Here is a 15,112-nt window from a genome sequence, read left to right on the forward strand (position 1 = left end):
CAATAAAGTGGCCATGTCTGTACAGATAAAATTCCAGGTTTGCCCATCTTAATAGTCATTGCCAAGCCCCACTATAGTGAAACTGCCTGGATCCCTCATGGGTTCTCTGAACTCAGGCTCATCTCCTGCCCTAAATTATCCTGCCTCCCATTTCCTCTAAGTTAGGTAGGAGCCCCATCCATCCTTCTACTTGTCTAAGCCAGAAACCTGGGTAACCCTTGACTGATTTCTCTGCATCATCTCATGTTTTCCTTCTGACTATCCATTCACTTCTCTCCAAACTCTCAGCCACTGTCCAGGTTCAGGGCCCAATAGCCATTGCCTGGATCATTACACTCTTCCTAACTGGTCTCCCCACATCCAATAACTCCTCCTCCAGCCCATGTTCCGCAGAGCTACCAGAGTGAGGACAAACAAATCACCTCATCACACACCTCCCCCACCCCACTGAGAACCCCGCAGTGGCTCCCCTTGCACAGGGTCTCCCAAGTCAAACCATGGCTCCAGGCCACGGCTTCCCTGTGATTTCTGGCCAGCCATTCACATACCCTCTGAAATGTCCTACTCCTCCATCTCCCTGGCAAATTCCTACACACTCCAGATCCAGATCAAACTGCTCCTTCTCCATGAGGTCTTTGCGTTCTTAAGGAGAGTTCACTTCTTCCTCCATTCTAGCCCTGTGCCTCCCCTTTACTGAAATGTCTGTCACACTGTGTTGCCTCTATTTATTCTTTTGCCTGTGTCCCCCACCAGACAGCTTCCAGAAAGCAGGAAGCTTGCGATAGTCATCTCTGGATCCACAGTGCCTAGCACAGGGCCAGCCACAGAGCAAACAACCAATGACTGTTCAAAGAAAGCAAGGAGATAAATCAAGAGAAGCGAGTGACCCTCAGGCTTCTTCCCAACCAAGGGTGATCTATGAGAAAATGAATCTTTTCATCCAAAATGGTCAAGGACATGCCCAGGCATGGCCCCAACCTCTCTCACAATGTCCACACATTGAACTTGCGGGACTACATTCAAACCTCAAAAAACTCTGAGAACAAAAAAAATTAGAGTGGTCAGAGGCATAAGCCTTGATCACATCAGAGGTCCCTGAGCTCCGGCTATCTTTGAAAATGCCTCATTTCAGGGAGACTAATTGGTAACACTTCTCTGTTTTCACTTCTCCTTCATGATTACACTTTCCCAGAGGGAAAAGAGTATGCAATTTAAAAAAAAATCAAAGTTCAATGAATTTTTATGTGACTGTGTTCTTATAAATGAAAAAGGTTCACCAAGGCCAATTTCTCCATGGATATTAATCACGTTTGCCGCCCTTTGGGGGGCTGGGTTGCAGACGCTGGGTTTCAGGAAGCCAAGCTGTGTGAATGACAAATTCATTCAGAGCTGCTGTGTACTTTGACAGCTTTGAAAAGCACTCAAGGTCGTTTTCCAGACTGAATGATAACAAGGGGGCTTGTTTAGGCTTCTGGTCTTGGCAGCCCCACTTTCTATGTTCCATGGGTGAGCAATGAACATCAAGTCACCAAGAAGAGCCCTAGGCTGTCAGCAAAGGAGACCAGCCAGCAGCGAGGAGCTGCCAACTCTGGGGACGCAGCTGCTCCAAATAAATGCACAACCTCTTAGGGGAATACAAGCCACTTGGGAATGTACTGTTCATGCCCTGGGAAGGATTCCATTTTCCTGGCTCTGTCAAAGAATTTCCCAGGCTCCCAGGATTTAAGCGTTTCTGAATCAATCTTTTTCTTCACCTCATCACTAATTAATCACCAGCATAGACCTATTGAATGTTTATTTGAAATGTCTCTTCCAGTTCAGTGGCTCTGCAACCTCGTGCTCAAGTGCTTAGGCTATGGATCCAAGGAGCCTGTGTTTGAGTCCTGATTGCACCACTCACACCTCACAGTGGCTGTGGTTGTGAACAAGTAACAATAATACAGCCTGAGTTTCTCATCTATAAAATGGAAAAAATAATAGTGTTTACCTGAAATTATGGCTGTCAGGATTAAATAAAATAACATATGTAAATAGCATAGCATAACAGCTGCTACATAAGCTATTCCCAGGGAATGCTGATGCTTGTTTTTTATTATTATAACTGCTCCTTTTCCCCATTCCCTTGATGCAGTCTGGGCAAGGTGTGGTGAGGCCCACTCCACCCCACACCAGAACCTCACCTTCACCTCTGTCTCTGTATCCTGCCCAATCATAAGCTCCTCCAACCCTGCTCTTGCTAGGCTGTGTTCCTGCATGGATAGTATCTTTGACCGGTCTTCAGAGAAAGCTCAGATTCCCTGTGTGACATTCAAACCCCCCCTTATCTGGCTCCAACCACCTCTCCAGCATGAACTCTCATCACTTTCTAACAAGGCCTCTGTTTGGGTCACTGAGCCTGCTGCCCCTTATCCCCAGAGTCCATTATAATTCATTTTCACCACTGAGCCACTGCTCATGCTGTCCCCTGCCCAGAAGATCCACCCTTCTGCTAATCTCCTACTCAGACTCTGCTTATCCTTTGGCATCTAGCTCAATCCTCCCTGAAGCCTTCCTTCACTGCTGCCACTCATCCCTCATTTCCCTTCCTCTATTCTTAAGGATCCCCAGAGAAGATTTTGTCTGCATCCTAGCATTTATATTGCCCCATGCAGGACAGAGTAGAGAACAGAGCACAGAATTAGGAAGCACAAGGCTTAGTTTTGGGTCCTCTTTGCCATTCACTAGCCATGTGGCCTTGGCCTGAGCTTCCTCATACATGCAGTAGGGTTAATAATCTTGGCTCTGCCTGCCTCCCAGGATTCTTGGAAGAAGACATTGGTTCACTAATGTGCAGGTGTTTTTTGCTGCACCATTGTCAGATCTCATTACTACACACATTTTTTTCTTATGCCATTGCTCATGGTTGGCCTGTGTAAGTCTTGTCTCCATAGTGATATCCAGAGGAAGGAGGGATGTTTTTGTTCTCCCCTTGCACCTGTGGGACCTACATGGGACATTCAAATATTGACTTGAATGAGGGATCTTTAATGTAGGCAACAATAGTAGTTGCTAGAATTTCAAATCTTACCCTGAGCAACATCATCATATGTGTTCTGGTTGACCATCCTCTCCACAATTTTAGCAGCTTGTATCACTTTGGTGATATCATCACTCTGTGGAGATGCAGAGGAGACAGTTTCTCTTATAAGCCAGCACACGAAAGGTCATGTCCTAAGTCATAGCCCAGCCTTGTAATTGGTTCAGCAATGCCTCTCTGACACCATCCACCCCAGGGAGTTCTGTAAAGGTACCTCTTCATGCCTCAACACCCAACTTACCCCATCACATCCTATGAAAATGCCTATCTCACAAGTAGCACAAGGAGTCTCACTGCCATACATGGCTCCTAGACAGAGCCTGATTTGTGCTCTTTCATTCTGAGCTTATTCTGAGCTCAGACATCCTCTGAGCACAAGACAGGGCATTAAAGACAGGAAGGGTATCAGAGCAGAGAGCAGACAACAGCAAGTAGGAGGCTTCTTTGGTGGACCTGAGATTTCGCCAATCCAGGAAATGACAAAGACTCCCATTAAAGGCCTCAGAGTTTTAGTCAAAAGTTGAGGATGACACAGAAGCCAAGAGAGAGGAGAGAGGCATGCTTATACATAGGGAGTATCAGGCAGAACCGACTCCCAATCCAGGGCCCTGCACACTGGCCAGACCAAAGAGAAAGTAGGAACTTTCATGTCAGAGAAAAATGAATCATTTTGAACCAAAAAACAAGATCGTCATTCTGTAAAATTCCATAAATCCACAAGATGAACCACTTAGCAAGTTATTAGAGGAGGAAGGAGTTTGGGGCTGGAAAGAAAAACCCATGAGTTTAGGACCGGTGGCAGGAGTGAACCAGCTGAGTGGGCAGCCCTCCAAGGGGGTTCCAGAGAGCCAGGCCCATGGCTCTCAAGCATGAGATTTTCTAGGAGTGGCAGTGTCAGAAAGTGGTTATTAAGAGAATGGGTTCTAGATCCATGAAAACCTGCACTCCCATCCCATTCCATGGATTAGAAGTCAGGTAGCAACTTTGGGCAAGTTGTTTAACTTCTTTGAGTCTTAGAGTATTTGTAATACAGTCGGGATGAATAACGCCACCTGCATCACAGGGCCACTGTAGGAATGTAATAATGCACATGGTATTATTAACTCAGTGCCTGGTTGGTGATAGTGGTGGTGGTATCAGAGGAAACATTCAGACCAGTGTGGTGGGGGCTTATAAAGTCACATATGGGGAACTTCCCTTTGAGAGCCTTTTGTCAGGTCTCAAATTAACTCCAAGTTTATCTCAGAAAACTGACCCAAGACATTCACTAGAGTCTTACAATCACAGTCCTTAGAGTTCACCTAGTCCCAGCTACTGCCCCTACTACCTGACTCAATGCAGGAATCCTTTTCTTATATCCGCTTCCTTGAAAATGACTCTCCCTCTGTCAGAAAGCATCTTCTGTGGTCAGACAGCCTATTGGCTGAAACTTATTTTCTTGGGTCTTTTACCCATGGCCCTAACTTTGTCTTATGGCCACAGAGAATTGTATGCTTGGTAATAGCTCCTCTGACATAGGGGACAGTGACTCATCCTCCGAGTTGGCACTTCTTCAAGTGAACCCTCCCAGCTCCATCAACTATGGCATGGCACCATCTACCAATCAGTACGAAGAAGATACTATGTTAGGGGCTGTGCATACATTATTTTGGGTTCTTATGATAATCTGGCAAAGTAGGTACCATTAGGATGTCTTTACAGATGAGGAAACAGGTTTTAGAAAAACCCAACTAATAAGTGCAAAGCCAGGATGTAAATTCAAGTCTGTGGACTCCAGGGCCAGTACTCTCAGCTCCACACAGAGAGCCACTTCCTCTCCAATCTGACCACCTTCCAGTTAAGGTTTCTGTAACCATGGTCTCAGCACAGAGCCCATAGCCAAACCCCTAGTGGATCTTCAAGGGAACCCTGATCCAGGCCAACAGCCCCTACGAAGCCCCTAACTTCTAAGGGAATGGTGCTGCAAAAATCAAGTCTCTGGACGGGGCAACCTGTAGTGCAGGGACTTCGTCTTTCACCTCAGGGTTCCAACATCCAGCATGGTCATGATCACCAAGAGCTTGGCCTATGATTGAAGGAAACCAAATTGGGGCAGTATCTATTAAGCCAAGGCAGGGAATCCTTAAACTGCTCCTAAAATGTGACTTCAGCAGAGACATGGAATAGAGTGGAAGTGGGCATACCTCAGCAAAGGAAGCAAAACTTCCTTTAATCCATCTGGCTTCTATTCTAGGGTAGAGCAGAGCCACTTTCCTGAGAGCTTTTTGGGAACTCTCCAAGGTGCTGAACTCAGACCCTAGCTTCCTGTGGACCTCGTTCTTCCCACTATTGCAGTTCAAACTCATCCTGATTTCCATACTGGGATTCTGGCTCCTGACTCAGCTTTCTCTGTATTGAAGGGACAAGTGTGGCCCCTCAACATCACCTTGTGGTGAGCCTCCCTGCTGCGACCTCTCACTGTAACTTCTATGATGATGGCCAAACCTATGTAGCTATATCCACGGTGAACCCTCTTACCATGACACTACATGGTTCCTCATTGAGTGGCCATCCAAGAGTGGCCATATTCATTGGACTGGCTTTTCTGTGACCTGTGATCGGCTCTGACTTGGCTTATGGCCCTCGAAACTCACCTAAAAACTTGAGCGCAAGTAAGCCGAAGGACTAAAGGTCAAAGAGCAAATCACTCTTTCAAACCCCATAAGCCCCTGTCCATGGAGGGGGTGCTCTATTCTCACATCCCACTCAACCCTGAGAAGACTCCCCAGCTCTTCCAGGATGCACATCAGGCTTTCAATATCATTCCTATCTTCTGTTGCCCCCTAACCCAGCAATACTGAATTTCTGCTAGCCTACAGACTTACATAATATTTGGGGGGGGGTGGAATGTCAGATGCAGTTGTAGTTGTCCTCACATCTTCCCATGAGGAAATAACTATTCATACTTCAACATGAACCCCTACCCCTTTGAGTGCCTGTAAAGTCCTCCCAGATAGCCAGGCTTATGTCTACCCAGGGGCCAAGGTCCAAGTCAGTCACTCTCTGTGACAGAGCCATGGTAACCCTCGCCAAACCTGGGACTCCATAGATGTCATCTTCCTCATGGCCATCTTTCCCATTTTTTTAGTCACTGGTGTCTTTGTCTTCTCCTTCTCTTTGGTCTTTTCCTGCTTCTCAAGTTCCTCTATGTAGGCATCATAGATCTCCCACTGGGCAAGGGTGAAATGAGAAGGATCAATGCAGGGCAAAATATTCAGCCAGCCAGCTCCTCTTCGGCCTTTAGGTCTTGAGGAGTTGATCATGCCAACCCCTGCCACCTGCCTCCACATCATCTTGTACTTGGCCCACTGTAATTATGTATTTAACATCTGTCTTCCCTGCTAGCCATTGCATGAAAGAGCTCTCAGGGCACCTCTGGGCTGGGCTTTCCACCCTGCAGCCCAGGGGCTTGGTTGTCAGCCGGAGATCAGTATCATTTCAGCCTACAACCTCGACCAGGCAAAACAAATGGGCAAACATGAGGGTAGCTCACATTTTTCTTGGTGACTTACACAACTCTGAACTAGGAAATAAAAAATAAATCTTCCCCCATGAAGAGAGGATAAACTTACTGGTTCGGGCTGGCTGTCTATAGCACTGACCATACATTCTCAGCATAAAAAGATAAACAAAACATTAGGGAGCCCCTGTTAACTGGATCTGACAGCAAGAGAAGCCCAAGGATAGCAGCAGAGGAAGCCACAAGGATCTGAGGCTGGGCAAATGCCCCAGATCACACTAAGTGCTCTGCAGATCTGGGCAGTCACTGCCACCTGGAGGCCAGATAGGTACACCTTACGTGTAATAATTCAACTACGGGCCAGTACTCCACACTGCAATGTACTTCAATGGTATCTCATTCAGAGCTCTCCAACAACCCTGTCAGGCTGCTTGTTGTCCTCATTTGACACAAAAAGAAAACAGGCATTGAGAGTAACATGGTTTGGCCAGGATCTTACAGTATGAGCAGCAGAGTTGGGCTCTAAACTCAGATCTCTTGGCACCATATTCTGCTCAAATCAGCATGCCTATCCAGTAGGACTTGAGGGGGAGGGAGAGTCAGCAGGAATACTGAAGGTTGTTGGAAGAGCAGGGTTAGAGAATTAATACTTAAGAGTCAGCTATGGGGTACCCTGGGTTACAGAGTCCATGGGAAAAAAATATTTTCCCTGCTCTTAGAGGAACTTCCAGAAGCCGAATCTCTTTCTCCTTGGTCAGCCTTGCATTGGGGGGCATATAGCTGATCCAGAGCTCACTGGGTGGAGACTTACTGTCTGATTCAGAGCTCACTGGGTGGGAACCTAGCTAGCGTCTCAGGTGTCTGCTGTTCAGAGCCTGAACAAGAACCAGGGAGGTGGATAGATGAGGAGGGCAGTCCGTCAGAGGACTCTTTGACCACACCAGTCTCCCTTGTTGCCAAGCCAGACAAGGAGGAATGGAGTGGGAGGAAGTGATGGTTTTTAGACTGGCTCAGGGGCTCACCTGATTGGCTGTGGCTGAAAAGTTTGTCCTGGGGGGAGGCTCCATCTGGCATTCCCGGTCCTAGAGAATAATGACAACAGGAAACCTACAGAAAGCTCTTAGCTCTGTCTCACTTAACTCAACAATATATCTACCATTGAGACATCTCTGTTGGAGCTGAGGGTGGGATGGGACAGAGAACTGGGGAAGTAAGAGGGCCAGGGCCAGGGCCAGAGCCAGGGCAATAAAATGACCAAATGATGCAGTGAAAGCCTACATTTTCCATTCAAGTCTCCAGAAGAAGCCTAAGCTAGAAAGCAGGGGCAGTGAAGCCTGACTGTGTCAGTTTCAACCAAGAAAAACTCCACGTGGGAGATGGACAGATCTGTGAGAAATCAGGCCTTGTTGTGGCCAGCCTCCAAACACAGGGCACAGAGGTCAGCCTCTGACAGGCCATTGGGCTAGTTAATATCCCTCACCTTGAGAAGTGTTCTCTCTCCCTCATACTGGGGTTTCTAGCTTCCCCAGGAAAATATACCCCTCCCCAACATGTGGCACCCATATTACCAAGTGTTAGCATACGGATTACAGAGGGTGAATAAGAGCTGCCAAAAACCCACCCTGTAGACCTCTGTCAACCACTCACAAATTCATTTCTGTAGAATACTGCCTTAGACATGTGAGTCTCTCACCTGAAATCCTGAAAGTTTCTTTCTGCCTGGGACTCAGGGTCCTCCATAATTATGAGCCAGTGAACTTTTCTAGCCTTTTCCAGCTAGTCTACCAGACTATCACCTTTGTTCAAACTGGCTCCTAGCCCCACCTCCCTGGCACATTCTGGCCTCCTGTCTCTTCCCCAGATCCTGACCTCCCTTCAAGGCCAATTCAAGTTTCACTGTCTCAGTGGAGGGCTTCATTCTCCTTGTTACTCCCTCTAAACTCCTGCCTGGACCGTGTACAGGGATCTGAACACATGCTCCCAGGTCTCCTTGGAGAGAATAACCATGGTGTCTACCCTGTCACCCTGTCAGGCTGAGGGATACTGGGCGTGGGGTCAGCCTGCTTCTTCCCTCCCATGCACCATGCAGAGTTGAGAGATACAAGGGCTGGGGTGGGGGCTGCTCTACCCGGAGATGGTTGTTGAAGGTTTGTGAGGCTCTCTCACTGAAGTTGAACTGGTTGGTGAGCTTTCGCTCCTTGGGCTGCTTAGTAGTCATCAGTTCTTCTTCAGTCACTTTTTCAGCTGTCTGAGAAGAAAAAGACCCACAGGACCACGACTCAGCCATGAGGAAAATGTGATGGGGAATTGGGAGTGTGGGGAGAAGTCATGTCCTGGAACAGGATGGCAGCGGAAGAAGATGATGATGCCAGAGGCACTGGTAGCTGCAGCCTCTAACCTCTCACTTTGAGCCCCATCCACAATGAGTCAGCCCTGAAGCCCACCCCCGCTCCCCCCCACCCCACCTCCCTCTGGAGCAGGCCAGGGCAGGCAGGTTGGAGAGCAATACTACAGTGTACCGCTGCTGCAAGTATATCTGTTTGACTCCCAGCTTCAGCTTCTGTTTCCTTGGGCTCTTCTTCTTCTTCAAGGATTTCTGTTTCTGAAAACACCAACTTGGCAGACTCCTGAGAACCTTGGTAGGATATTGCTAATGAGCTCAAAGTCAAAGCCCAGGCCCACTTCCCCATCCCCTGGCAAGGCAGGGCTTTTGGGTTCGTGCCTTTCAGGCCTCCCCCTGCCCCAGGGTTCTCCTTGGCCTAAGACTCATGGGTTAGCTCCCAGACCTATCCAGGACAGGAAGGTGTTGGATTTCACATAAGTAGATACTATGCACATTTCTGACTTAGCAATCTACTACCTAGAGTAACCAGAGAAAGGGGACCGGACTGCAGCCTCGGGCTCACCCAGAGGCCTACCTGCCACTAACTCATCTCGGTAGTGCTGCCGCCGTCCTTCATCCGAGTCTTTGGGGATCAGGTTTCCGACCTGGCTGTAGTGAACTGCCAGCTGGTTCACAAAGCCAATAAGCTTATAGGTGCCTTCCTAAGAAGAGAAGGGGCTGAGTCAGAGCCGGGGTCCTCAATAGGCCTGGAGTCAGAATATAGTCTGCCTTCACTCTCTAAGACCTAAGACAGTCTATCTGTTAACAGAAATATAACTCACCAAACCCTCAGTTAGCCTGGAGTTTCCACTGCATTCCAGTTTAAAAAAGAGGAGGAAAATGGAATGAAGGTTTTCTTTTCTAAGGTTCTCATTAAAATATATTTTTAAGTATCTTCTCCTTCCAACTTTGATTTACCTATCACTGGCTCCTACGTCTATGCCAAGGGACCCTGGCTCACCTGTTTCACCTCAGGTCACACATAGTCATCACCACAGGGCAGGCCTTGTACTTAGTGGATGTCAGGGTTGGATAGATCCTCAGAGACACCAAATGCCCAATCCCCCTGTTCCATACAAGAGGACCACAGAAATCTAGAAAAGGTTGGCATTTGGCAATTGTTTAGGTCACAGAGCAAATGAGAAGCAGGATGACTTACTTTAAAGCTGTACCTGACGATGTTCTGGGGTGCATGTGGGTTATTGGCTGTCAGAATTCGAGTGAACTCCTCTTTTAGCTCCTAAGGAAAAGAAATACTAAGAGGGTCATATGTGGAGTGCCCCCATCCCAGTCTGAGGCTTGGGAGGGCCCCCAAGAGTGTCAGCAGACATCTCACACCCAGGTTCTTGCATGCTCTAATCAATACTATGGAAGAACACACTCGGAGGCTGGAGGAGGTAGAAGGAGCAAGAGTAGGATGCTGCTAACTCACCGCATCAGTCAGCTCCAGCTGGTCAGGTGGTCTTACTGTGGCTTTGGACTGGGACCATTCATCTGCCCCTTCTCCCACTTCAGTCCCTGAATCTTCATCCTGGACAAAAACCTTGTGTGTGGATCAGGAACGCCTGATCTGCTTGGATAAGTGAGCATGCTGCAGGAAGCTCCTTTATTTAGAAAACTCAGAAGCCAAGCTCTGCCGCAATACATAGAATACAAAATATACAACATACCACTCATGAAAGAGTCCAAAGGAACTGCTCAGGCCACAGTTCTCATTGCCTGAAAGATCATGGCCACCTCAGCCCTGGTGGTCAGGACTTAGCTGGAACATTGTGATGGGCCTTGGGCCCCAGGAGTGGACAAGAACTGGCTCCTTCCTACTGACTCCCACATAGCCCAGAAGCTGATGGCCAGGGTCAGCTGCCAAAGACAGGGCTTTATGCAATGTGAAAGGACGCCAGCTATTCCTTATGCTACTTCAACTTTAATTCATATTTGACCTTCCAATTTGCCACTTGGAGTTTACTCTTACAACAATACTCTCAGTGCTTGGTAACTTTAAGCCTCACAGTCCTATCAGATCCTTGGAGCAAGAAAAAATCAAGGATGAGAAGTTTTTCTTCCTTGATAGACAGTTAAACACCTTGCCAGCCTGGCCCATGGTATAGCAAAAAATATTCACCATGATAAGCAATTAAAGATGTACAAAATAAAACAATGCAGTTTTTCACTATAAAAGTGGTGAAAACTAAAAAAACAAAACAAAACAAAACCATACAAATGAAAATCAAATCAAACAAACAAAACTAATATCCAGTGTTGGTGGGGTTGTGAGAAAATGAGCACCCATAAATTAGCATTACCTTTCTAAAGAGCAATTTGGAAATATTTATCAAAAGCCTAATAAGTATTTATACTCTTCGACTCAGATTTCTATGTGTGGATATTTACATTAAAGAAATAACCAAAGATATGCCCAAGGATTTAGATGCATGAATGTTTGTTGGAGGATTGATTGTAATAGTGAAAAAGAGGAAACATTTAAATGTCTAACAATAGGGCATGGTTGAACTGATTACAGTATGGCCTTAAGGAACACATGGTAAATACTATGCACTAATTATTAATGATGCTATAAAAGTATTTATTGGTAATGAAAGGCACTCTAAATATATCATGTAAAAAGGAGATTATAAAATAACATACAGTTTGAAATTCCATTTAAAAATAAATGCATGTTATTTTTATAGTATGCATAAAAACATCAGAGAGGATATACTATCCCACATTAAGAGGTTTCTGGAGGTAGTAGGTTTAAGGGTGATTTTAATATTCTTCTTGCTCATCTGAATTTTCTAAAAATTATATAGCTAATAATTTCAAGAGAAAAAGTGCTATTAGCTTCTTGCTGAGAGATGGTGGTACTTACTCTCTTCCTGGCTCCTCTGCCCACAGTGATGCTCTGAAAGAACAGAAGCAGAAGGTAAGCGATAAGCAAGTCTCCATGAGGATATCAGAGACAGTATCACATGGAGGCTTCTGCCCAAGGGCCTTGCCTCTTGTAAATGCCCCAACTGGGGACCAAACCCAAACCCAAGGCATGTGTGCTGACTGGGAAGCACACTTGTGGCCTTTTGATTTATGAGACAATGCTCCAACCAACTGAGCCACACCAGCCAGGGCAACATGTGCTTCTTAGCCCAGCCAAGGAGGTCCTGTATCTGAGCCAACCCCAGTCCACCATCAGTGGGACTGACCCATGGAGAGCAGCCAGGCAATATAGCACTGGTCATGTCTTATTTGCAACTAGTTCAACATTTTTTTTAAAGCATATTTTAAGTGCTCAGTTCTGTACTAAGCATTAAGGAGATTTTAAATGGCAGATTATATTGCTAAACACTTGTTTGGGATGAATGTAAGTTCCTTACGAGCAGGTACTTTGTTCTGAACACTGTTATCTCATAATTTAGTAGGTGTTCAAAAATACTTATTGAATAAATGAATGAATGTGATCAAACCCATTAGTAATAGTGATCCTGGGAAAGATGATTTTCTTCTCTGGGCCTCAGTTTCCTTATTAGTAAAATGCATGGGATTGGATATGATGACCTTCCAGTATTAACATGCTCAATTTTTATGATCTGAAGAGTAGCATGCTCAATTCTACTTGATAAACATTTATTGAGCATCTATTGTTTATGTGTCAGGCACTAACCTAAGCAGTGGTACAAAGATGAAGAGAGATCATGTCCCTATTCCAGTTTGTTCGGGGTCCACTGAGGACAGGTACGATCAATGTTCATCACTCACTCACTTACTCACTCATTCATTCAGCACATGTGCATTTGAAAGCCTGCTCTGGGCCAGCAATAGAGATATATATGCACAGGGTGCTGTAGAAATGCATGGAGGCACCTACCCAGCCTGAGGTGCACAGTAAGGGCTTCCAGGGGTGGCAATTTCTTAGCTGGTATCAAAGGACAAGTAGTGGTGTCCAGGTGGAGAAAATGTTTTTCAGAAGGGCTTTTCAGAAGAACACAGACTATAGAAAGTCTAGATGAGAACAGTGACAGAGACAGTAAAATTTCCACCAAAAAAACAAAAACCTTGTAGTAGCTATACAGAACTATAGGTGTTACAGATGACTGAACAAAAGAGGGATCAGTGAAGGCTGAAAATGTGAGGGAAAGGCTCTTGGAAAAGGCCAACCTGGAGCACTGCAGGAGGGGGCAAGGCAGCAGAGAAGCCACAGGGCATACATTGGTGGCAGCATGGTACATGGGAAAGAGACCTCTGCTCCCAGCTCTTTCTGACTACATGTGTGATCTTGGGGAAGTCTCTGGGCCTCAGTTTCCCAAATGCAAAGTGAGGGAATTGAACTAGAAAGGCTCTTACCGCCCTTTTGTGACAGAGTCTGTGGGAGAGGTTTTGGCAGTGAAAGGGAGAAAAGGGACTCTAGGGGGAGAGTAGAGTGTGTCTCTGCTTGAGCTGGGATTCTTGCTGGCAGGGCAGACAGCAGGGTTCAAATTTCTGCCAGGTTACCAAGGTTTCCAGTGATGAGAACCCTTCTCTGAGGCTAAGCTGCATGAGCCAGAAAGCTGCTTTTCTTTAAAGGGCCTCCAATCCCTAAGGTAATGAGATGGAAGTGCCACAATGCCCAACAGCTTTCTGGCCCACATCAGAGTACTGGAGGGCCAATCCCAACCCAAACTGCCAGCCTTAAATAGAAAATGAGATCCAGTTACCACTGCCCCCATAAATGTCTGTAAAACATTTATCTGGCAATAAAAGAACTGACAAGGCAATTTGAGTGTAATTGTTTTTGGCAGTTGGAAATATTTCAATTAACACACTATAAAAGCCACACTATAATAAATGCAAAACAGGCCAATGAAATCAGCTACAGCCCTGACTTCCCAACCATGGCGAAGGAGATTGAATGTCAGGCTGCCACTATGGGCCCTTGGTCTTCCAGAAGGAGAAGCCTGAGACACACAAGCCTGAATTCCTGAAAAGCTTTTGATGATTCCTCCCAGAATCCATCAAAGCACAGAAGAAGAAAGCCCAAACTCCCTGTCCTGGCCCTCAGAACTCTACCATCTGGCCACAAGTCCCCATTCCAGCCTGCTCTCCCACCCTTCATGTGCTAGGACTTTGAGATGCAGCCCAGTGAGGCTACTCACATTTCCTGAGCTTGGCCTGTGCTTTCCCACTTCTACACTTTTGCTTTTGCCATTCCTCCTTCAGAGGAACACCATCTTCCCCTTCGCCCTCCTTGTTCCCACTGTCTATGACTAACCAAACTCTATTCAATTAGCCTCTGCTAGTCCTTCATCTAACCCTGACATATTATCACTTTTCTCCTATCTCCTTCTATTCTCCCTTTCCTCACTTTGAGCAAAGCTTTGCCCCACCTTTCATCATCACCACAAGAACTGGTCAAATAGACACTCTGCTGTCTCTGAGTTTTTATCTGAAAACAGGGACAGTATTACACAAAGAAACATACTGCAGTACACATGGGGGGCAACTTGGAAATTCCAGCAAGGAAGGTCCACCATTCTTAAACTATTAATCAAAGAAGATCCTCTTCTCTTGGAGAGGTTATTCTATTTGGCCAAGGAGTGATGCGGCAAGAGGAATCACCCCCACCTCTCCAACCACCATGGCAGTCAAATTAACCCAGGCAATCAATGGGATAATAGATGTCCCAGCCAGAACTCCCTCATAGTACAACATTTTTCTATTCTTACTGTTAAAGACTTTACTGTGAGCATCCTAAGGGCAGAAATTTGTAGCAACACAGCTGTTTAGCGGTCAATTCTCAGTTCTTTTACAGGACCTAACATTGTTGAGGGCTCACTTGTTCTTGAAATGTTTTTTTTAAAGGATTTTATTTATTTACTGATAAAAAGAATGAGAAAAGGAGAGAAACATCAATGTGTGGGAGATACATCGATCGGTCATCTTCCGCATGCTCCCAGCTGGGGACCTGGCCCACAACCCAGGTATGTGCTCTAAATGGGAATCAAACCAGTGACCTTTCAGTTCACAGCCTGGCAACTCAGTCCACTGAGCCACACCAGCCAGAGCTGAAACTTCTCCAACTTTTTTTCCATACCACTAATCTCTCCAAAAGTTCCTCTCAATAATCCTGATCCCTCCAGGAATATATGTGACCCCATAGTCTTCTTATTCTACATACTCCTCCCTT

The 15,112-nt window shown here is 46.1% G+C and overlaps 1 protein-coding gene across 1 annotated transcript in view; it reads right to left on the reverse strand.

The window, feature by feature from the left end:
• The window catches only part of DNAI1 (dynein axonemal intermediate chain 1), a 37,474-nt gene extending 22,909 nt beyond the window's left edge, over nt 1–14,565 (reverse strand). The window contains exons 1-10 of the mRNA XM_054583298.1: nt 14,551–14,565; nt 11,828–11,860; nt 10,391–10,489; nt 10,118–10,198; nt 9,494–9,620; nt 9,095–9,210; nt 8,704–8,823; nt 7,598–7,657; nt 6,151–6,285; nt 3,068–3,152 (exon numbers count right to left, since the gene is read on the reverse strand). Coding sequence (XP_054439273.1) covers nt 3,068–3,152; nt 6,151–6,285; nt 7,598–7,657; nt 8,704–8,823; nt 9,095–9,210; nt 9,494–9,620; nt 10,118–10,198; nt 10,391–10,489; nt 11,828–11,860; nt 14,551–14,565 — 871 coding nt within the window. The remainder of the gene's footprint in view (nt 1–3,067; nt 3,153–6,150; nt 6,286–7,597; nt 7,658–8,703; nt 8,824–9,094; nt 9,211–9,493; nt 9,621–10,117; nt 10,199–10,390; nt 10,490–11,827; nt 11,861–14,550) is intronic.
• Nucleotides 14,566–15,112: the final 547 nt, after the last annotated feature.

This window comes from Pteronotus mesoamericanus, unplaced genomic scaffold (genome assembly GCF_021234165.1).
Source record: "Pteronotus mesoamericanus isolate MK-2021 breed Mesoamerican mustached bat unplaced genomic scaffold, CSHL_Meso_final contig_73, whole genome shotgun sequence".
Classification (NCBI taxonomy): Eukaryota; Metazoa; Chordata; class Mammalia; order Chiroptera; family Mormoopidae; genus Pteronotus; species Pteronotus mesoamericanus.